Source organism: Calypte anna, chromosome 17 (genome assembly GCF_003957555.1).
Source record: "Calypte anna isolate BGI_N300 chromosome 17, bCalAnn1_v1.p, whole genome shotgun sequence".
Lineage (NCBI taxonomy): Eukaryota > Metazoa > Chordata > Aves > Apodiformes > Trochilidae > Calypte > Calypte anna.
In genome coordinates this window covers 2,510,934-2,534,623 of record NC_044262.1, presented here as the reverse complement: position 1 = coordinate 2,534,623, position 23,690 = coordinate 2,510,934, and the positions used below count along the sequence as shown (strand labels likewise).

The window sequence follows — 23,690 nt, the reverse complement described above, 5'->3', positions numbered from 1 at the left end:
GGCCTCTGACATTCTACTCTGTTTTTCTTTCCTTGAAAATGGATCGGGAATTGGGAGCCGCCGCGCAGGAACACGCCTGTTCCCCATTACAGCTCCACCGGGGCTGTAACACGATCGTGCCTGCTCCATACCCACACAGATATTTATTTATCCATACAGGCTTTCTCCTTGTTTTCATTAAGTTAGGCAGAAAACGTTAATCTTTCTTCTGCTAAAGCTTCAAAACCGACCAAGCTAAATAAAATATGATTTCTTTAATTTCTTTTTTTTAAAGGACACTCTCCCCCATCCCCCTCCCTCCTTCAGTACCAGAATGAGGTCACTGTCGGAGATGCCACAAGAATAAATTGAAAACAGGTTGAAAAAAAGCAAAAGGGAGGAAGACAGAGAGAAAAAAACCACAATCAGAAGAAAGTGACTGGTAACGCTGCAGGGTTGGGTTCATCCAGACTAGTAAAGATGCTGTCCAGACAGAGGTATTGGTGCCTCCTTATTTTCCCTTTTGTGCTCTTTCTAGGAATCTCAAAGGTGAACTGCAGTGGGGAAGTGTCTGCATTTCCACTTTGGTTTGCACTGCCCAAGTTCTGTCCATGCTGCTGGGTCCAAAGGGACCCAGGCTGGAGGTGTGGGAACACCTGTGAGGGTTCCAGAGCTGCTTTTTTGTTTCTCTAACCACCTGGAGGCCCCCAGCCTTGCTCTCTTGTTTAGTCTGGTTGAACTCAGTGCCGTAACTCTTGTTGCCTTCAGTGGGATGGTTGGTAGGTGATTCACCCTGCCTGCTGTCCACAGCTGCTGGGCATTGGCACAGGTCATGCTGGGAGGAGTGAGGCAGACAGAGGCTCTTTGGATACTGCAAGGGAGCAGTCTGAGCCTCTTCCTATCCATTCTTGTTCCTTGGTCCCCATTCCTGCCCACATGAGCCTCCTGCACTAGAAATGTTCTCACCACCTGAGCTGGGGATGTCCTTCTGCTCCAAACCAGACTTAAAGCTGGGTTCCCAGGTGGATGTCCTAGAGCCATCCCTGGGGGGTTGACCTAGATGCCTCAGGGTGGCCAGAGCTGATGTGACAAAATGAGGCAAGCTCCAAGTGTGCTGTTCTTTCCCTCTGTTTTAGGGAGAGTTCAGACTCACCACAGCATCCAGAATCTGTACAATGTACATGTTTACAAACCCCAAAAGAGGAGGTTTGCCAAACTCTACAGCCCTGTTTGCAGAATAGGACAAAGCAGTAGCAAGGGTTTACACTGGAGAAAGAAGGAAAATGCCAGCTGAAGGGAGCTGCCTCTTCCCAGGAGTCATTAATAGAGCAGAAGCTGATTATTCAAAATCTGCCTGGGGACTTGGATGGCTTGGGACAAACCAGTCCTGAGAAGGCATTGGCATGGAAACAAGGAGGAATAGAGTCTTGCAGGGATTTGGTGAACTGTTTGGAGTATCAGCACCCTTTGATGAGTGTGACTGGTCTGTTACCTATAAGCAAGGTGCAGCAGCCCCCATCTTCTGCTCTGTGCACAGCACTTTCCATAATGATGTTAAATTCAGGTCTGGATTTTTTACTACGGGGAAGTGAACACAGGTGAGACATCCTCACAGGAGCTGGTCATTTGTCCTTGATATCTGTAACAGCTTATTGCTTTATTTAGCATGACATCAATTATTTATTCCTATTAATGAAGGACACAGATGGCTGTCTGGTCAATAAAATATCTCCTACTCCACAGAGATGATCTACTTAGCTATCATTTACTCTGCAAAGAACCTTTGGTTTCTTTCTGAAATTTAATAACATGAGCAAAGATGCTACAGCAATCTAGGTTTGTGCTTCAGGGCTGCTCTGGGAGGTGGAAATCCTTTATATTTGCTGGTGGGGTGCGCAAGAACACAGGTCTAGACAGGAAAGAGAAGCCTCTTTGCTTTCCTTCACGAGCTACTTATCTATATAATCCCTTCTATAAAGTGATCAAACTCCTTCTTAAAAGATGGATTATATACAGGAGTAGGCTGTTCATTCATATCCAATTTACTTTCTCTTGCCATTACTGCCCATTAGCCTAAATATTTATTTTCCATTTGAGTGATGCCTTGTTGCTGTATTCACACTCATGTATCTCTGCTTGGTCTTTTTATGTCTCTGCTTGTATAGTAAAAATGTGGGTTTGTTGTTTCCCTATGAAATCTCCCCTCCTGCTTTCCCTATGCCTTGTTCATAAATACAGATGAGCAATATTGTGCTCTTAGGAGTGCTTTGTGCATCCAGGTCAGTATTCCTCCTTTGTGATAGAGTCCTGAGACCACTATTACTTCGTAGAACAGCATGAATGGTCCATCATCCTCTTGTCATGCCAGGAAATACACCTGTTTTCCTTCATTGCATTTCACAGACAAGGTCTCAATTTAACTCCAGTTATTAACTTGTTCTCCGGTCCTAGGGAAGGGTTAGAAAATGTCATTGCAACTGCCCTCAGAGCACCACAGACTAAACAAAGAGAGACTTCTCTTGTGTGAGATGAATGAATAAAGTTGCCACGTGCTCTGCTTTCCTCAGGGGAGAGCACAAAACAGCAGTGCTCTGAGTTCATGGTGGATTGACAGCTCTGGGTACTCAGTTGGTCCCTGGGGCATCCTTTACCTGACCTCATGTTTGCTGCCTGCTCCCTACAGTCTGGCACCCCCCAGCCAGCTTGCTGCTGCTTAGACAGGGGCAGAAAGACTCCCAGCCTTGGGGCTGAGGTTTCAAGCACCTGCCCTAGCATCTGTTTTGCTGTTTTCATAACAACCTCTTTGCTTTTAATTGTTGCAGGTTCATCAAGAGGGAAAAGTTCCCCAGGGGCTCAGAGTTGAACACAGGGCACCCTCATGCTGTAGGGATTTTAATGCAAGGATTTTGGGTTAACCCAAGGTGATGCTGCATTGGCAGACCCTGAGAGCTTCATTTCTTGCAATGCAGGGGGACAGCAACACATTCCACACCTAGGCAGGTCCTATTTGACTCCATGGTAAACCAGACCATGGTGTGATGCAGCTGCTGATCTGTTTGGGGCATTGCTCACTCCCATCCTTCTCCTCTCCACTCCAAGCTACCCAGAAAGACCATAAGAGATGAGAACTCATTCTGAGTGGATACGTTAAGGAGAGGTATTGGTGCAATTTTAATACATGTTTTAGTTCAGTGGTTGCACATGATGTTCTTTATCCCATTTCTAGTTTCCTGCAAGTCTGGTTTCACCCTCTTCAATCCCTGCCTCAGCCCTTGTAGTTTCCATTCTCGTCCCATCCCTTGGGCTCCCTGGCATGGATGTCCTGATTGATGCTAACTGTGCTTTTGCACTGCCAGGCCAGATCCCCACTTAGTCTTTCCCAGTTGCTCATCACATTCTCTCTGCCCAGCTCATCTTTTCTACCCCACATCAGCTGCCTCTCAACCCTGAGTGCTCTGGAGGAAGGTGGGAGATCACACAGCAGGCACCCATGGGATGATCTATTCCCACCATGAGGTTTCCTCATGGTCAGAAGCTGGTTGCTTGATATCTGAAGAGGCTTAAAAGCTCTTGGTGTAGTTCAGCAATGAAATCTGGTCTTACTTCTTCTATGTTTGTGACTCATCTTCTTTGGAAGTCAAAGCAGTGTCTGAGCGCAGTGACTTCTGATGACAGCAAGTTCCCTGATCCAGCCTGAAGGCATATGAAGAGGAACAGAAATGAAAGTTGGAAATGAGCAGTAGTTTTTTGTTTGTTTGTTTAAACCATAAACCCATAGCTGAGGGCCTTGGTCAAGGTCATTCAGTGCTCATGGCTTCCAAGCAGGGATTTTATGGTTGCCAACCCAACCTGCCTGTTGGATTGACTTGGGATTTGGGACAGACCTGGGGCTTAGGACTGGGGTAAGCTACAGAGACCAGTGACAGAGGTGCCTGAAAAAAAGTTTGGAAAGAACAAGTCGTGCTGGGAGCATTAAAATGAATAATTAAGGCTTGGATTCCTTTAGGGAGGAAAAGAATTTATTGCTGCTCTTTTCTCTGGCCAAGGGGGACATTTGTTACCAAGTTGTGTGTTTTGAGACAAGAGGCAAATGCGGTTTGGAGGGGCTGGAGAGAGAGAGGGTTTATTCTACCTGGGTAATCCAGCCACACAGAGAGATGTTCTGGGCTGGTTGTATCACCAGATTGTTTCTTACTGTCTATACCAAGAAGCCAGACTTGTGCTTCATTTCATCCTCAGTCACTTTGGCTTTTAGAAAAAAACAAAGAAAGAAAAGTGCTGAGAGGGGAATTCTCCTCTCTCTGCTGCTGTGTCTTGACATTTACCCATGCACAAAGTGCCCAGGCCTGCAATCTAGGTCCAGGTTTGCTTATAGCAGCAGAATCCATCACCTGCAGCAAACCTTCCTCTGATTCCCATCAGGGTCGGGGGGGAGGGCACCAGCAGGGCAGCTGCTCTGTCTTTTTATTGCTCGGTACCTTGGGCTTTCAATTACACTGATGCAAAAATGGGAATTGAAGGCAATGAGCTCGAGCTGATAGACAGCCTGGGCAGGGTAAGGAGACAGGCTGCATGGCAGTGGATAATCAAGCCCCAAAAAGCTTAATAAATGGAGTGTTTTCAGTTTCAACTGGGTCATGATCTCAGTGTTTAATAAGCTTTATAAACCAGAAGATCAAAAGAAGAAGAAGAAGGAGAAAAAAGTTTATTCAACATTTTTAATTAGGGTGGTGGTTTTTTTTTTTTGGGTTTTTTCTTCAAATGCTTGTAAAGGGGTGAGTGTTCTTCAGCATAGCTAAAGGAACTCCAGTCAGAGCTCCAGGACCTGGCAGTTTGCACATGATGGAGAATGTAAAGCTTCTGGTTTTCATGCAATGAAAAAAAAACCCAAGAAACAACCCAGCATGTTGACAGCAATTCCATCCAAGCTTTAAAATGTCTCCTTTCCCAATAATCTAACATTGCAGAGACATATATCAATGTGACAGGTGATTTTTGAAAAAAACATGTCCCCTTTCAGAAAGGAATGTGCAGTTTGGGCTGGAGAACCCTGCCTCAGCAGACTTCCAGCTCTCCTGGGGCCCTGGAGGCTGTTTTTGGATGGTGGTCCTGTGAGGGGGGGGTTGCAGTAAATCCATACATTGCCTCTGCAGGTTCCCCTTCTGCTTCCCAAGCCATGGCTTAGTGCTGGCCCCTGTTTCTGTACTGCTCCCAAGTACAGCTGATGGGGTCGGGGGGTCTTTGCTTCTTGCTTTGTCCATAGGTGATTTTCTCCATGCAGACTTGGGGCAATTCCCAGCAGCCAAAGCCAACAAGACTTTGTTGAATGCCCATGCTGTGTCGATGAGTTCCTGATGTGTTTTTGAATTGTTCAGTCATAACTTTGCTCCTGTATTGATGTTTTGGTCTTGCTCATCTCTTTGCTCTCCAGGAGAATCCTTGAGCTTTGCGGATGATTTACTTTCTGGCCTTGCAACATCCTGTGTGGCAGCGGGTAGGAGCCATGGAGATGTCCCTGAAACCAGCATCTATTCAGTCATTTTCAAGTGCCTGGAACCAGATGGTCTGTACAAGTAAGGAGACACGTGGGAAAGAGCAGGGGCAAATGCAGATGCTGTTATTTGTTATTTACCTTTTTGGTCAGCACTGGACGAATCATGAAGCTCTGTGTTGATGAAGTGGAAAACCAGTGTCTTCCAGTGCAGCACTGGAGACACTGGGAGTCTGGGGAAGACTCCACTGGAATAATAACGTGATCAGACTGAAGGAAGTTGCCCACCCTGGCCAAATGCCTGGTGGATCAAAATAGCCATCTGTCAGAAAGGTGATAGGTGTTGTTTGTAGATGCTGTTTGCGTTAGGAGGACACAGCTACCAGATCAGAGAGACACCAGATCAGTCTGTCCACTGCCCAGTTACTTCTGCAGGGACACTGGGACATGGCAGTGCTGATGTTGTTGATTTATATCCTCTAAGATGTCTATGAGAACATGGGACTGGATTTTTTGTTTCAATCCTATGGGGTGATTGGTATCCAAAGCAAAGGGATAATTTCAGGATCAGGATATTAACTTGCCCTTTAGTATTCTTTGAGGAGGGGTCTGGGTTTTCATTAGCCAAGACTTTCTCTGTCTTTGGGGTTATGTCAGGAGAGTAAGAATGAAAAATAAAAAATAAAAAAAAAAAAAAGAGAGAGAGAGAAAAGGCAGGGAAATGGAGGAGATACACAGTAAGCAAGAGAAACACCCAGGGCTTAATGTCAGAGAGACTGTAATAATTAAAACACATTTTGTAGTGAAAAATGAAACTTTTTATGGGACCACAAAAGCATTTAAAGTGAGAGCTGGCAAATGGACTGTCAGAGAGAACTTGTAAAGATCTTGATTAATACTTTCCCTTTGCCTCTGCCTCCACCACCCCCCCAGTTAAGATGTTGACAGCCTCTGAGGAAGGAGAAGCCTTTACAGTATGCATCTCCTTGGCAGAACTGAGGCCAAGAGAGGGCTCCAAGTGATACCCCTTGTCATTTAATAACTGTAAATGTTTTCTTGTTAAATATATATAACACCTAAATATAATTATGAGAATCTCTGGGAACTGGACTTCGCTGAAAAGGTGCCAGGGAGAGTCTGGAGTGACTGCTGAGCTTCCTAATAATCCACTGCCCATAAAATTGTCTGGATGGGAGCTCTCAGCCATTTGGCTGAGACCACCCAGGGGCACCAGGAGAGGGAAGAACCTCTGGATTGGATTTGGAGGCTGCTGCTGAGGTGAATGAATGAAACTGGGAGCCAGAAGGTCTGGCTCTTGGGAAGCCTGATCTGCCATGTCATCTTTTTCATCTTCTGGGCAGGGATAATTGCACTCACCCATGGCTTTAAGGGCTTTGTGATCTAATTCCTGATGTTTGCAAAGAGCTGGGACAGTCTTGGGTTATAGCTGGAAGGTTTTGTCCAGGGTTGTGTCATCCCTTTAGTCAGGTTTCTGCTTCATGACTGTGTGACACATTGCCATGGAGGAGGTCAGCAGAGCTGGTGATCCCCATCTCCTTGGGGCAGCTACTGCTCTTGGTGGCTGCCCCTGGATCAAGGAGATGAACTTTTCTGACTGGCCAGCAGGCAACTGTCCTCTAGCACTGAGGAGTTTGGGACCTCATCCTTCTGAAAGGACAAGCCCTGGGGTGATGCACTCCATCCCATAACAACTGCTCAGCAGGGCTTGGCACACTATTCCCAGGGCTCTGCACACTAAAGCACAGATGTGTGAACACAAGTTCATGGTGACACCTGTGGGGCATCAACCCCACACTCCTGGGCACCAAAACCCTGGGAGTGCAGACACTGCTGCAGACCCCAGCTCAGCAGCATGAACCAAAGCACCCAGTGCACAGCAGCTTTTTCCTTACATACCCAGCACACCCAGGGCCCAACCAGCATGTGTTTACTTACATCTGGGCATTCTCAGCTCCATAGGCACACACATCAAATATTCCTCTGTTCAGATGGCCATGCAGTTGCAACACAGCATGAGGAAAGCCAGAACGGTGAAATGTGAGGCTACCACTCTGTTCTGAGCCCACACAGATGTAACAACAACAGAAACACGGGCACAGGGTCATTTCTTAAGCAGGATTTCTTCTGCTTGCTTCGTTTGTTTCTGTGGGGGAGAAGAAAAAAAAAAAAAAGGCTTTTTTTGAAGGCTCTGGCCTGGTATAATCCTGATTGCAGCTCTCATCAGGGACCTGTGCATTTCTCTAGCTGTGCATTTCTCTACCTGTGCTTTTCTCTAGGCTGTTAGGTGAGCACACAGCGTCTGCAGCATCAGAACTCTTCAGAAGGACTTGGACTTGTTCAGTAGTCTGAGGAGATTGTGCAAACTGAGAGAGGGGACTGTAAGCTCCTGGGAGTCTCTTCTGCTCTGTAAATGTGTCAGGCATTCTGTCCTTCCTCTTCTTCAGGACTATTGGCAACTGCACTCTGCTGTTGACCATTTGCCTGGAGTATTAGCAGCCTGAGATCAAAGCTGGCCTTGGGTATGAAAAAGAAAACCAAAAAATGCTCTACAAGCAAACAAACCAACAAAGTCTGATTGATTCCTCTGCTTTTGAGACTTCTGTAATTTCAAAACACAAGCTAACAAAAGGAGAACTAATTTCTTTGTCCTTGGCAATTTCAGTCTGATGCAAATATGTTGCTTGTCAGCCCTTTTCTTCTCCTTGGTTTCTTGCCTGTGGTACCTTGGGGTTGAGATGCTATTCCTTGCACAGAGGGTTCTCAGAGGGAAAGCAGTTCATGTCAACAGAGATGTGTGTGCTCCATGTGTGGCCCTAGACACATGGACATTCCTGCTGGCCTCTCAGATGTGGGTGCCCCTGGTGGAGATCTCTGCTTGAACCTGCTCACATGCACTCACACAGGGACACTAAGGATGATTCTTGAAGACCATCAAGTATGGTTTAAGCTGTTACAAATCAAAAATATTATAATTCTTGCAAAATGCATCACAAGAGAAGGGATTGTTCTCCCCTGAGGTCAACTAGACTAAAGCAGTCCAACAAGGTTACTCCTGGGTGGATCTGGAAGGGGATGGCAGAGAGAGAGATGTCTACATGTCTAAGTAGTTGTCTTGCATGGCCGAGCCAGTCCAGATAGTGGTTATTGCCAGTCACACTGGTGGTTTGGGAGCTTGGGAGCACCATGCTGTGATAGGCAACTGGTGATGTGCCAAGCATCTAACACAAGTTGAGAGAAAGGTCTCTGGCTTGTCTCAGAGGTCAAACTCAGCCTGGAGGACTGAGCTTACATTACTCATGGCCTTTACATAGCTCAGCACCTTACAAACCCATCCCATCTCTTTGCTGCTGAGATGCCAGCTTCCCCTGCAGATCCTGTGGTCTCCCTGAGCCTCCAGCCCAGCTCAGCCATCTCACAAGCTCATCCAGCTCATCTTCTCACACGTATTGGTCCTTGACTGCCCAGGGATGCCTCTTTGCTGAGCTGTACCTGCTTGGCTGCTGTAAAGCAGCTTTGACAGCCCAGCACGTTCAGTTCAGATACCTGGGGAGACACTAATATCCCTCAGCCAAGAAGGGAAATTTTGGAAAGGGAAATAAACCCCCCCTCCAGCTCCTCAATGGAGCTGCAGTGCAAACACACCAACGTCTTCCCTGCACCATAGATACTATAATTATAGATTAGATTAAATCCCAACGTCTCACTTTATTTACATTCCTGACCTAGCCTATTCATTTCCGGTGTTTGTGCCAAGAATCAGCACAAAATTTACTGGAAATAATATGGAAGTCATCAGGATCCCTTCCAGAGCCTTTCCTTGGAGCGTGTTCATGTGCTGAGAAGGAGCCTCACATTTGCATTCCATTTGCTGGCTCAGAGAGGGTTTCCCCAAGGGTGGCCCTGAACCAGCCCCCAGGCTCTGGGTCAATGGGATTCAGGAGTGTTGGAAAGGTGGAAACTCAGGGCTGAAGGTCAGGATAGAAGGAAATTCACACAAAACCTATCAAGACCTGCCTGGGCAGTGTCACCTCCAATTGCCAGCATGGCCAGGCTTGGCCTCTGTCTTCATACCCTGGCTAACACTGAGCATATTTCATTTTGGCCAGTTATGAGGCAAAGGTGTGGAGCAGGGGGAACCCATCGTGGTGATTGCAACTCAGAATGTGCTAATGGAGCTGGCCCAGAACAAGGCTGATGAATGCTGATTGACCTCTGCTTTCTGTGGAGCTGGGATGAAAAGTGAACTGGAACCCTTGGTGCTCAAGAGCGTGCTAATGCTGGCAGCAGTCCACTGCTCCTTATATGATACTAATTGTTATTGTTGGTCTTCCATCAGGAAGACATGTGAAAAAGTGCTGGAGCAATCCAAGACAGATCCCAAATAGCTCAGTGGCATGGGTTAAAACACATCTGTTACAGCCCTTGGCTGAGTCCTCTGTGTGCACAGGAGCTGGGCTGCTTCACTGAATCCACCTCTTCTCCTCCTCATGTTCTCCAACTTACTGAGGCCGAGTAGTGTAGTTTCTTTTCAGGCATTCCTGGCTTGTGGAAGCTCAAACAAGGCAAGTCAGGAGTTCAACAAGTATTTGCTATATCCCAGGCCTGTACTCATCCTTCCTCATCAGTTTAGGGTGTTATGGTCTGGAGTAACATTAAATTCTTTTTTTTTGTTTTGATCCACGTGAACGAATTCCAACCATCACGGGTTGGATGCAAGCATAGATTTTTATATGAAAATTGGCACGAGCAAAATGATAGAACCCCTTGAAAGTATGGGGAATATGTTGCCAGACAAAAGAGGGAGAGAGAGGAAAATGGAGAAGATACAAGAAAAGAGAGAGAGAGATGGGAGAGAAGAGTAAGAAGGTGGAAGAGTCAGTCACCACCAGAGGTCCAGCTGTCTGGTGAGTTTTTTGATCCTGGACAGGGCTGATGCAAGGTGGTGGTGTGATGACATGCAGCCACAGAATGGACTGCTTTATATACCCTTAAGTTCCTTTGTTCCAAAGGGGAGCTGTCAGTTAGGTGCCAGAAGCCAGGTTCATTAGCATCAGCACAATCAAGTTGTCAGGACTGTGGCCTGGAGGGGACTTCACACTCCAGCAATCAGTTCTTTTTCCCCCTCCTAGCTCTGCTCAGGCCAAGCCAGGTTCATTATAGCATAAATCCAATCAAGGTGTCTGCCCCTGTACCCTAGCCAGGGTTATCATGCCTGGAGGGGACTTCTGTCCTGCTCATCCTAGCATTGAAGGCTGAGCCCCAGAGAAAGGGTGTGGTCACCCCTCAGCCATTAGTTCTTTCCAGAGGGTCCCCCCTGCTCTGCTCTGGCCAGGCCAGGTACATTACCATGTACAATTCTTCCTCCAGGGCTATTCACTTGAAAAATTATCTTTTGAGGCAAATTCCAACAGTGAGATCAGCAGCAGAGCAGAATCTCACATTGAGTTGCTTCAGAACCAAGCTACTCAAATGCTTGCTTGGGTGTGGGTTTTTTGCTGTCTGGACCCATCTGGACTATGTGAAGATCACTGTAGTGGAGGTGGATTGGCCTCATGAGAGATGGTCAGGACAGGGAGGTCAGAGGCTCAGCAGAAGAAGGAAATAATCTGTTTCTGCTGGGATTAAGCTGCATGCACAGCAATCCTCTGCATGGATACCAGCTACCCACTGCTGTTGAAGCTTCCAGCATTAAGGGAGTACATTTATAAAAGCCATGGAAAAGCCATCCATGCTTTCTTTATGGCCAGACAAGGTGCTGGAGGCACTTAACCTGACTGTTTTCTTATGAGTGGTGTAAGCAAATCACTTTGTCTCACTTTTTATCTTCATTTGTTTGTCTGTTCCTTCTACAACTTCCAGCTAGGAATGGTTTCTCTCTATCCCTGTGCTCATCCTGGCTTGGGTGGCTCAGATCAGGGCTCCAGCTCCTGCTGCAGTATTGCTATACCCACCATCTGCTTTGTGCCTGAATCCTCCTTCAAGTCTGTCCCTGCCACCCAGAATTCAGCCACCTGAGACAGAGCTGGAGGCAGGAGGTGCCTTTCCACTCACCTCAGAGGAACCTTCTTCCTTAGTGCCTGCCAAGTATATGAGTATCTCCCTCCTTTTTTTCTGGAAAGACCAGGTTATCCTCCCCAAATTCTCTGCTTCTATTCATGCCTCGTGCCACAGAGTGAAACAGAACAGGCTTTGTTGCCTCCCTCAGCCAGCTCCTCCCCACCCTTTCCTCAGGATGTCTGGACTGAAATAACATTCTGGGTGTTTTTGTTATAAAAAAATCTCAGCATCTGAGTCCCAAACATGGCTGGATCCAGATCTTCCAACCTTAGGCAGGCTGGAAGAAGGCTGGCAGTGGGAGGCTGAGGAGGAGGGAGAGGCATGGACAGGTCATTGTGTAGTAACCACAGTGGTAGTGGATTAAGGGTTGGACTTGATGATCTGAGGTCCTTTCCAACCTGGATGATTCTGTGATTCTATATTGCAGGTGGAGGAGTGTGCAGATATAGGATTCTTCCTAGAAATAGTAATGGGGTGGAGAGGAGGAGTTTGGCCTCTCCTTGTTGGGAAACAAATGGACCTCTGGGATGCCCCCCAGCACCAGATCCCTATCACCAACTCTTTCTAGTTACAGACTTGGAGATTGGTTCTCGTTTCTGGGTGTACAGAAACCTGATGCCACGCACATAGGTCCCTCCAAGTCTTATCTCATTGAGTTATGGCAAAGCAAGTACAAGAGATGGGATATAAATATCAACACAGATGTCACTGGCTTTGGTTTGCCTTGAAGCCAGCAAAAGCTGCATTCTGCTGCTGCATTGGACTCATTTGCTTTGCTCGTTGGTCCTTCATGGTATAGAGCACCTTTTCCATAAATGCTGAAGAGCTGAGGTCCATGGTGATGTGATTCTTACAGCAGGGTCGGAGCCCTCTCCCTTTCCAGGCTCCAAGGATTTCACTGCTTAGAGTGGGTGTTTCTCTTTTCTCACAGCAGAGAAATGGGTCAGGAGAAGGGAAAATGCTTTTGTTCTTTTTAGGTGTGTCCTAGGTAGGGAAACTGAAGCAGAGAAGTGATGAGATACACCTGAAGCTTTTCAGTGGGCTGGAGCTTAGCAGAATCAAGGGATGCCCTTGCTCACACTCCACATAAGCCCCACTTCAGAAGAACACTTCCAGGAACTGTGTTTTCAGTCAGGGGATTAAGCAAAATTTCTGGCCACAAATATGGTCTCCTCTTCCTAATGTCCTCATGCAGTCTGGGAGCCAGCTACCTGTGAGGTCACATCAAGGAAATCCTGACATGCCCTCAAAAATGTTGTGAGCTGGCTTGGTGTCTCACACTCCCCCCTCTCTTATTCTTAGCATGTTGATGTTTGTTGCTTTTTTTTTTTTCCTCCCATCAAAGCCAATGTGGCAGCAAAATGATATTATTTTTTTTTCCCACAGTACTGGAGACAGCAGGTGATGCTGCTCTGCCAGCTGGAGTTTCCCAGAAGATGGGATGGAACTCCTGCTGCTGCACTTCCATGCTGGGACAGCTTCCTGAGGGCAGCACTGGGCTTTTGTCACCAAGAGACAGTGTCACCTCAGGGCTTTGTCACCAAGAGGCAGTGTTACCACTCTGTCTGGTGGTAACATGGTGCATGCACAGCCCAGAACAAGCTCTGCTCGTGTTGAACCTGGAGTTTAAATAATGGGCAGGATAGATGCAGATGGATGTGAGCAGGTTGGGTGTGAGCCAGCCCAAGGCAGATGCAGCCTGGCAGTGCTTGGCAGTGCCATAGCTTCAACCTCTTCTGCCAAAGGGAGAGGAGAGCAAGGGGCTACCAGGGTGCAGCCTGGCAGGGTTGGTCTGCTGCAGGATTGGAGATGATACCTTACATGCTATGGTGCTGGTGATGTTTCTCCTGCTTCAGGTCTCTGTTAGGGTGATTATCCCCTCCCCGTGGGAGGTTGTGTGGATGGATAGCTTTCACACACCCTTGGCAGACTCTGTCTCTGTGAAGTGATGGTTGGATTTGCCACGTGAGTTCATGTGTTGTCAGCCAACATTGTGATGTTCAGATGGGAAGGTTTTGCCTCCTCTTTTGACTGCTTCCCTGCACCCAGTAACAGCTCAAGCTGATGCTTGCAGACAACTCAAGTTTTCAAGAGTTGTCTGCTACTTTTCTAACAACTCAAAGCTAATTCTAGCCTTAAGGAGTGAAGCTCAGCTGTACCCATAGGTACATCCCAGGAGGGATGTGATGAGCTGCCCTGGTGCCCAGATGTTCAGATGCTGCTGCACCCACAGGTCTGAGATGAAGCTAGAGCCATACCCATGGCCCAGGGAATAAATCAGCTTAGGTGGACTCTGGATGGGATCTCAGGGCCCAAAAGCTGGAGATGATAGGTCCAAAAGGTGATGCTGATACAAATAAAAAGATAAGTCTTGAGCTGATCCTACCTGCCCACCATTTCCTCCACACTCCAGAGGCAAAGTTTGGATGCCATTACCTCCAAGATCAGCAATGTCCATGCATCTCATATATGGCCTGAAAGTCCATAAAACAAGTTAAACATTTTTTTTGTTGCATTCTTTCTAAAGGGCACCTGCAGTGCATCCCACCCCAACCTTTTCTTGTAACAACAGCAGCACAGAGTTTCTCCCCAGCTTTGTCTCCTTGAGAACACTTTATCTTCATTTTCTTCTTATTATTTGTTATGCATTTAAAATAATACATTTCTCTTTTAATCTTTGGCTTGTGCAGAGCATTACAGCTGTAAGTATCCACCTCCTGGTCATGCTGTGGTGGCTTTTATCTGCCACCCCTTTTCAAGGTCACAGGACAAGGCTGCTTCCCAGCTGCAGGAAGTTTGTCCTGGGGGAGCTGCCTGGGTGACAGAGCCCCTGCACAGTCAGACACTGAACTCAGCTGCTTTCCAGTAGATTTTGAGTGAACTTCCACTTATTCTTTGGGCTTGGGGATTGTTTTGCCACTGCAAGAGATGTTTGCTTGTGTTCTCCTGGTTTGAGGCTATTGAGTGGATCTGGAATTTTCTGTGCAAGTGTTGCTGCTCCAGCCAGATTTGGCATTGGATGATGGAGTGGAAGTGTTGTAGGGCATGACCTGCAATTTATTTGCTGCAACTGCTGCTGTTTACCTCTTTTACTGAGAAGTGGACTTGTCAGGAGTAGCCACATTTCAATTTCATGTCCTGAGGCTTTAGAAATCCCTCAGCTTTACAGTTCTCATTGTCTGTCTCAAGTTATGTTAGTGCATGGGTGGCCAAGTCCCTGCTACAGAGCTCATATTTGCAAAAGTAACCAATAAATTCAGGCATCTCCATTTTGGGAGCATCCTCTTCAAGGTTGCACCAGCAGAGCCACAGTTCCTATTGACTTCAGCTAAATTAGCACCAGAGTAAGTCAGTGTAAAATGGAGACACTCAAGGTTAGCAAGGAACCTCAAAGGAGCTGTTTTCTTCCTGAGTTTTCCCACCTGTAAACCAGATGTGTTAAAACTGAGCTCCACCCTTTGCTTGGTTTTCTGCACAGTGAGGAGAGCAGCAGCATAAAGTGGGAGAGAAAGCCAAGAAGTAACTCTTGGTTGCAGAGGTGGTATCTACCTGGTGAGGTGGGACTCGTCATGGGTGGTGCTTCCTGCTGTAGCTATGGGTCACTTGCTCTCTTCTTGGTCTCTACAATCTGATGCCACCTCAAACTGCCAAGGTTATTTGTCTGGAAAACCTTCAGAGGGATTGCTTATAGCACACGTGCCCTCCTGGCTCCTGGTGACCTCACACACATGCACAATTCCCTCATCAGGAATGAGATAAATTTGATTATATGGCAATATGGTTTCTGTTACTAAAAAGGGAAAGAAAATACCCTGGCTTTCACTGAAAACCCTTGGAGCCAAAGCTTATGTCATAATTTAAGTGTTTCTAAAGAAAAAAAGGAAGTAGGGGGTGAGGGCTGCTTTTTGTTCAGGAGATGGTGGATGGAAGGGGTGGTGGGGCAGGGTCCTGGATTAATAGCTGATGGAGCTGAGTGTGGAAACCCTCTGCCCTGGCAGGGAGGGGTGTGAAGGAAGCCCAGATTTCAGGAGTCACTGGTAGAGGTTTACCCAAACACCTGGGGCCACTGGCTGGGCTCAGTGAGGTGGGCTTGAGTGCCCACCTTGACTCATCTCTGAGCTGTCATTGCTTTTCTTCCATCTTTTCTCCACTTCCTTCCTGCTGGGGAAGCTGCAGAGCAGTGCACAGCAGCAGTAACCTGAGCTATGTCTGGAGCATGCCAGCCCCTGGCATAATTTTCTGCTTCTTTCTGAACATCTCCCACCTCCCTGCAGTTATGGAAATAGCCTCAGCTCTTAACCTCATTGCACAACCCCAAGCAGAAGGGCCTGCTGCTGGGTTGGGGTAATTTCATCTGGTTTGTGTCATTGCAACATCTCAGTCTTCCAGTTTTTCTGTGGCAGGGTGTGGGGGGAGTACGTGTCCTGCACACAGGAGGCTCTACACATGCCAGTGCCTTGCATAGGGTTGGGGATGCTGGAGTGTGTCTCTTGGTCTCCAGGATACCCACCCCAGGCTGCTGGGGAACCTGTCAGAAGAAGCACTCTGGACCAAAATGCTTCTTCAGAACCTTTAGACATGTCACCACAGAGGTAAAGGAAAGGATTTCAAACTATTTCATGCCTATAAAGCAGCCCAAGACAGAAACAAGGTCTGTAGCATTCCCACCCTCTCTCCCACCTGCACCACTGGCCTCATCCCCATCGAGGTGGGGACCTGAAGCTGACCAGGATTATCCTATTAATCCAACCTTCTCAGCACTGCTATGGTCTGTGATGTGTTTACACAAGTGACAGATTACCTCTGGGAAGCATCACCACTATCAGTCACCTTCTCTGTCCTCTCTGCCTCTTGTGCTTCTCCCCTCTGGGTCTGGCAGCTGTGTAAGGGTTTGTGTACCTTTAGCAGTGCTGTGTCCCCAGGGGTTCTGCCCTTTGTCATCACTTGGAGATGTATGGATGAGAACTGCTGTAGGTGTCTGCCCATCCTGTTCATGTGTTTGGATCTGGGGGGTCTGAGAGACCTCTTTTTGCTGGGGTTCTTTCTAGTACCAGCAGCATGCTCCTTACTGCTACCCAATAGCCCTATAAACCCATGATCTAGTCCATTTGGGGTGAAATCATGGCCAGATCCTGCTCTAACCAGCCTCTGGGTGTGCAGGTGTATTTTGAGGTTTTGATGAGGTTACCTCCTGTGTGGAGCAGTGTTGGGATCATGGTTAGCCCCATGCTCTGGCAGGTGAGGCAAACCCTTTAGACTGGGCTTTCCTCCAAGTACACTTCAGAGAATGGAATATCCTAAATATTGCTGCAGTCCAGCAAATGCACCTTCTGTTCCCCTTGGCCCTGTACCCTGCTCCCCAGGCTGCAGCTTGCAGTGGCTCTTCCATTACCTCCCACCTGAACCCTGCTCCAGCAGAGCTGCCCTGGTGCAGCCCACCCCATGGCATGAAGCCCACCTCATGGTGTGAAGCCCACCTGCATCACCTCACCTGGTCTCTGAGTTCTTGCAACCCATCTCCAGTTTCACCTTAGTCCCTGGCTCGTACCTGCTGCACTGCCACAGGCTGAATTGTTTTCCAAGTGGAAAAATGAGTTGAAGCATTAACTCCACAAGGGCCACTCTGTGCAGTGCGCTGGGATTAAATATTTATGTTGGCAAAAACCATGTAATAGGCAGCTCAAGATCAGAGATAATGAAGTTGAGGTGTGTGGAGGAGAGGGAGGAGGAGGCAGGGGGCGAGGGACCCAAGGGGGTCGTTGTGTGTGTGTTGTGGGTGGTTGCTTTCAGTTTTATTACTACTCCATGTGTTTGAGGGGGGACCTCAGCCCGATCTCTGGGAGCTCTGCAGAGATCACCCATTGCATTCCTTGTGTGCAGGAGGAATTGTCACCAGGAGAAATGGACCATCTGAAGTGAGGTGAAATGGGAACTGTTCCTGGGGAAGATGATGGGGCCAGGGAATAGCAAGGGGTGAGACCTTCCCTGTGTCATCTGCAAAGGATGTACGATCCTAAATCATTACTCATGGTGATACAGGATCCCTCACTCCTCCAGGCTGCTGCAGTCAAGGCTATCTACCCATGACTGGATCCCATCAGGCAGCAATGTGGTTTGGGATTATATGGAGGATTCCTGATCGGGTCAGGAAGATGCTTGTCCTGGTGACCCCAGCACCCTGGGTGGGGAGGGCCTGTGCACATCTCCATGGTGGGCAAGAGCAAGGAGACCCATGAGGATGAGGTGGGCAGGGGGGGGGAGCACAAGGAGAGTGGGCAGAGTTGAGGTGGACAGTAGAGAGGGTGGTGGGTGGCGCAGGAGGGAAGACCCAGTCCCAGCCATCCCTCCTGAAGGAACCCAGGAGTACATGTGACAGCAAAGAACACTTCTTTCCCAGTTCAGTGTCTTTATGAGGCAGCAAGGCCTCTCTCTTCACCCCCAGGAACAAATATCATGGAAGGCAGCACGGGGGAGGGCGTGCGTCCTGCGCCGTGCGGTGGGACCTTGGCCAGTGGTGAGGCCTCCAGGGAGGAATGAAAAGAGGCATGAATGGAGTGTTAGGAGAGAATGGAAACTCTGCACTGGCTCCCAGGCTGGCTTTCTTGCAGGGGGTCCCTCACTCACGATGACAGTGCTGCCTCTCATAAACATGCATTTCCTCATCCCCGGTTGTTTCTCTCTCTTGTGCAATCTCTTGTACCAGACAGGAATGGGAGCAAGTCCCAGTGGTACATGAATGTGTTACAAAAACCCTTCCCACCCTGCCACCAACGAAGTACTGAGAAATAACAACAGGGTTTAAAAGGAAAAAAAAAAAAAAAAAAAAAAAAAAAAAAAAAAGAAGAGAAAGGAGAAAGAAGAAAGAAGGCAGGAAGGAAGGAAGGGGAGAGAGAAAGAGAAAAAGATAAAGGAGATGGATGGCACTGGTCATGAGGGTAAACTCAAGGGCCCAGGCTGGTAGTTTGCAGTGCCAATTAGCATGCAAAAGTCCCTGCTGCATTCAGTGTTGGTTATTCCTCTAGAAGAAGGAAGTGCCCTCCCCAGATTACTTTCTGGGTGAAAAACATGGGACAAAAATAGGGACAAAATATCTTGGCTGAGATGATATAGTGCTCAAACCAAGACCTAGTTTCAGCTCCAGCCTACCAGCCCAGCACCATCCTCTGTGTTGGGTTGTGCAAACATTGGCCAGGCTGCTCTTCTCAGTGATGCTACCAGGACCAGGGTGAGGTGTGTAGGAGCAAGAGTAGGTCCCAACTATCAAACAGAGTCTTCTGGACCATTAGTAGAGGTTAGAAGGTCTCCTGGAGCTAGGTTGGTGGAGCAAGGATGGAGTATTGCTGTGTTAACTCTAGCTGCAGATGAGTAAAAGCTTCTGGTAGCTGCAAATCTTTCCATAAAAAGGGAAAAGCAAGAGAAGAAACCTGCAGGGAGTGATATCTCAAAGCATCATCTGTGGCAGAGCAGGGCTCCAGATGCTCTCAAGCATGGTCCCAGCACTGCTGAGGTGTTCTCCTGGTGTGCAGGGCAGTGAGTCCCTGTGCTGGTGGAGATCTGCTGGGGTAGCAGGGCTCTTGCTCTGGGCTGGGTAGCTGTGTAGCCATCATTTCAATAAAGGAATGATTAAAAGGGGTGGGGAGGGTGGTGAAGAAAAACCAAAAACATCTGTTCTACTTCAAATCAGGGAAGATTCCTTTGCTTGCAAGGAATGTGTAAATCACGCTGGGCTGGGAGATGTACATAACCCTGCCTGAAAGCTCCTCTGCACTTCAAACGAATTCTAACGTGCTTACTGGGATTTTGTTTTTATTACTCATGTTGGATTCCCCCCTCTTCCTACCCTCCTCCCTCCCTGTCTGCCTGTCAGAGCTGTGAGAATCTCCCTCCTGCTGCCAGCCCCTCACCCCCTTCCCTCTCCATTCAGGGCCTGGGGTAACAGGCAGTGGGACCTCAGTCCTGGCTGGTGTCCTTCTGCTGGGGCTTGCTGGCACACAGCATCCCCACCATGCCACCCCCACAGCCCTTGCAGGAATCCCTCAACCATCTCCTGCATCTCCCTGAGCCTGGCACAGGGTGTGGAATTCTCCCTCTCAGTTTGGCACATTTGGATCTTGCTCAGGACATTGTAAGAGAGGGGAGTGGAGGTGTCCCCCTCCTCTGAGCTGAGCCATTCCCCTGTGTGCCATTGCTGTTGTAGGGCTTTGTTTTGCTTTGTTTCAAGCAGAAGTTAAAGCCAGGGGGACAAACCCAACAGAGAGATAGTCAGCCAGACAGATAGCCTCTACTCGCAGACGGGTATGTCCACATCCCCATGCCACCCTGGTAAGGGTGACTTGCACCAGAATGCTCACCCTCAGGGCCAAGGACAGGCTCAGCTCCCTGTGGTGGATACAGCCCTTCTCCTTTCTTATACGGCTGTGGAGGAGGAGGCCCTATTGTGGTGGCTTATATAAGAACAGTCAGCCATTGACTTGCTTGACACGGACCACCCACTACTCCTCAGATGACACTGGCTTTTGAAGTCTCTACCAGCCTGGGCTGGATTTCAACCAGCAGCCCAGATGGAAGCCAAGCCCCTAGGAGGATGAGAACAAGCCCTGCTAAGGGGTTCTCCCAGGGTAGCAAACCGTGGAGTGTCTGGTTCTTGTTTAGAGTGACTGTGATGTTGGGAGGGGCAAACATTTCCCAATTTGCCAGGGGTCACAACCTTCCTCTCCCCCATCTCCCCAGGGCTGGTGATGGCCAAGCCTTGCAGAGCGTTGGTAGGTTGAAGGGCTGGTATGGTTAGCTGTGAATATTTCCATTGTGGAGCTCACTGCAGGAGGCCAGGGCTTTGCTCCTCTCTCCTTTCTCCCTAGCACAACTGGAGGAAGATTTTGATTTATTCCCTCCCTCCTTCTGAGCAGCCTTCTCATCTCCTGCAGCTGCAGCCTTCCCCAGCCCTGCTGTCTCTCCATGGAGGAAGAGAGCAGCTGTCCCAGGAGTAGGAAGGTACTAAAGTGATGGGTCTCTTGGGAGACTCACACAGTGTGCAGGACTAATGCTTTCAGATGAGTCTGAAAGCCACCCACCCATAGATCCAAGTGAAAAGGACAAGCCAAACCTCAGAGTAATGAGCCCTAAACACAGAACCTTGATGGAGCCAGGGCTGGAGGCTTCAGAGTGTCTGTGGCTGAGCGAAGAAGGGCAGGGTTGTCCCAAAGCTAAGGTATTGCAGAGGGTGTGGGTGCTGCCTGGGGGTCCTCTCACCCTGGGAGTGAAGAGGGTGTATTGTAGACATTTGGAGAGATTGATGGGTGTTTTGGTGCCCATGTGAAGGCTGCAGCAGGACCTGAGGGACATGTGGGACATAGAGGCTGGGGAAAGCCCTTCTTGATTGTGCTGCCTTCCAGGACATCTGGAGCCATCATCAGCTCTTGCTGATGTTCAGCAGCCAGAGCAGGACAAGCACCCACAGTTTTCAGCCTTGGGCACCAACCTGAGCTGGGACATGGAGGAGATTGTTCCAGCAGCACAAGGAGTCAAAGACAACCCATTTGACCTTCACCGAAGAGCTTTGTTTGGAATCTTCTGGTGGTTCCCAGCAGAATAGGGACTCTGGTGCTTGATGGACTGTTGCAAGCTGCTTTTGCTTCTCTGGAGACAAAAGTATAGCCCGCAGTGACTCAGTACCACCTCCCACTGATTCTTCACCCAAGGACATTAGGATTCATATCCTTGGTGACTTAGGATCTTCTCTGGCCTTGCCAGACAGAGACTTTTGATCATCACAGCCAGCAGGACAAGAGCAAGGATGAAATTCCCAAGAAATGCAGACCCAGAGCACTCTCTATCCCTCCTCCCCCAAGCTGATAATTCCAGGATGATCCTGCTTTTTTTGCCAGTGTCCTGTTCCTAGAGTTCTGCGACCATCCCTGTGAAGACACCCTAAGGGGCTGCTCTGTATCTTCCAGCTAATAAAAGATGAAGACTTCTTGCTTCTTGGAGCAAGCTGAGGACCTAAACCCCAGGGCTGCAACATGAACTGTGTTACTGTTATCTGGTTTTGGTTGCTTTTGGGGAGTTCTGTCCTGCTGCCACACCAAGGACCTGTTCTCTTGTCCATGTCATCTCAGCTTTGTGCAGTGCAGTTTGGACCCTCCAGAGAAGCTTCCTCCGCTCTTTCTTCATCAGTGCTGGAAAGCTGCTCCTCAAAGGGCCTCCTCTGAGCATGAGCTATGCACTGGGGAAATAAAAACCTTACTAAGGGCAAGCAGTGAGGGCATAATCACCTGCTTTTTTTGCCAGTGGTTGCAAGGAGCAGGTGTGATGAGGAAGGGAGACAGAGAAAATGACAGTGGGGCAGAGAGTTCACTGCTGTGCCCTCAGACCCAAGATGGTAAAAGCACCCAGGGGACACCATGGCCAGGGGGGCTGCATGGACCATCTGGGTGAAACCACAGCCCTGCTCAGACCAGCTGGCATTTTTCCCTCTTTGGCAGTGAAACACATTTTTGCCAAAGGCAGTCTTGGCATTGCTGCCTGCAAGGTGTCTGACTGGCAAAGGGGTTCCTTGTGGGATCTTGGCCCTCGAACACAGGTATCATTCAGGAGTGGGGCTCTAGGGAACAGAAGGTGGCCTGGGTATCAAGGCTCTCTTTCACAGCCATGGTGGTACTGGGAATCACTGTGCTGGTGGGGCTTACTGACAGGGTTTTGAGGGAAATCTTGGGAAGCTGAGAAGTTTCAGCTGAGGCTGGGGAGGTGAACGACCTACTAGTCATCTCTCTAGAAGAGATGCAATGGATCCAGGCAGTAGGTCAAATGGTCAGGAAATTATTTGTAATTAATGTATTTCTTTCCCTTTTCATTCTTATTTTGGATTTCATTCAACAGGGATCTGAAACCAAAAGAGATTGATGAACTGTTGTAAGGAGTGAGAGCTGGGTGATTCTGTTGTAACTTGGCTCAGACACACTGTGTCCTCTGCGTGTGCAAGGGTAGCTGGGAGGACCAGCACTCACACCTTGCCTGCTGTTGTCTCTTGCTCAGAGACAGAGGGCATCACAGAAACCTGACCCAGTGCCAAAGGTCATGAAGCAGCATTTTCCCTCAGCTCTCAAGAATGTATGATTTTAGCCAACCTGCCTCCTTTATGCTATCTGGGGTCAACCTTGTCTTTTACAAGCCTCTCCTTCCTCTTGTCATCTCCTCTGTGCCACCCAGCTTCCAGTGGACAAATCCAGGTGCTGGGTAAGAAGGCAATCTGATACTGCTTTAGTTTGTCTCTTGTTGTGCAGCAGTGCATGGCAGTTGTGGGGTTTGTGGGATGTGCAATGGATGCTGCAGAACACCCATATGAGGTGGCATCCCACAATGGTGGGACTCTGTGACACCAAGGTGGCACTGTCCCACACTGCACCCCTTCCATGAGAAATACCACACTCTCAGTCAACAGTTTTGACCCTGGACGTGGCTTCATCTGCATCTTGGGGTAACCTCATCATGTGGGTAACCCTTGGTGTCTTTGCCAGGCTTGCCACAGAGCAGACTGGCCCCGTGGCTGTGTAGGCCTGTGCTCAACCCCATGACTTCTCCATCTGCTCTGTCTCAGAGATCTCCTCTGCCCTTTTCCAGAGGTCTCCTTGATCAAGCAGCCTCTTACTCTGCAGAGCATCTTCCTCCTGCCAGGAGGATTTGATTGGCGCTGCTTTCTATGCTTCAAAAGCCATCAGACACCTGAGGCATGTAAAGGCAGGTACATTTATTTCTCTCCAGCTGACAACTGGGGTCTGGTATTGTTGGGAGGCATTTGTTGAAGGATAATGATTGTCTAACAGCATTTGTTGTCCTGGAAAAAAAAGGTGTGAACTGTGAGAACAGTTTCCTGACAGGCTTGTGTATGTGCATAGAGGCAAAGCTTCGATGCTCTGATGTTGCTGCTAACCTGTTCCTCCACCTCACTGAGGGAAGCAGAGTCAGCTGCCACAAATGGTTCAAAGAAGCTTGGTTATAAAAGGTAATTTCCTGGATGGTGTAACTTTCTACCAGGAGAGGTTTCTAAAAGATGTTTTGTTCAAGGTGGCACTATTGGCTCTATCCTTATTGCAGTGTAACCCATGGCAGTGCTGGTCCTTTTGCAGAAAGTGTGTGATCCATCAAC

The 23,690-nt window shown here is 48.4% G+C and overlaps 1 protein-coding gene across 1 annotated transcript in view; it reads left to right on the top strand.

Moving 5' to 3' along the window:
- Positions 1-23,690, top strand: part of ASTN2 (astrotactin 2) — a 269,480-nt gene that overhangs the window by 230,586 nt on the left and 15,204 nt on the right. Inside the window, 1 exon segment of the mRNA XM_030461317.1 lies at positions 5,411-5,552. Coding sequence (XP_030317177.1) covers positions 5,411-5,552 — 142 coding nt within the window.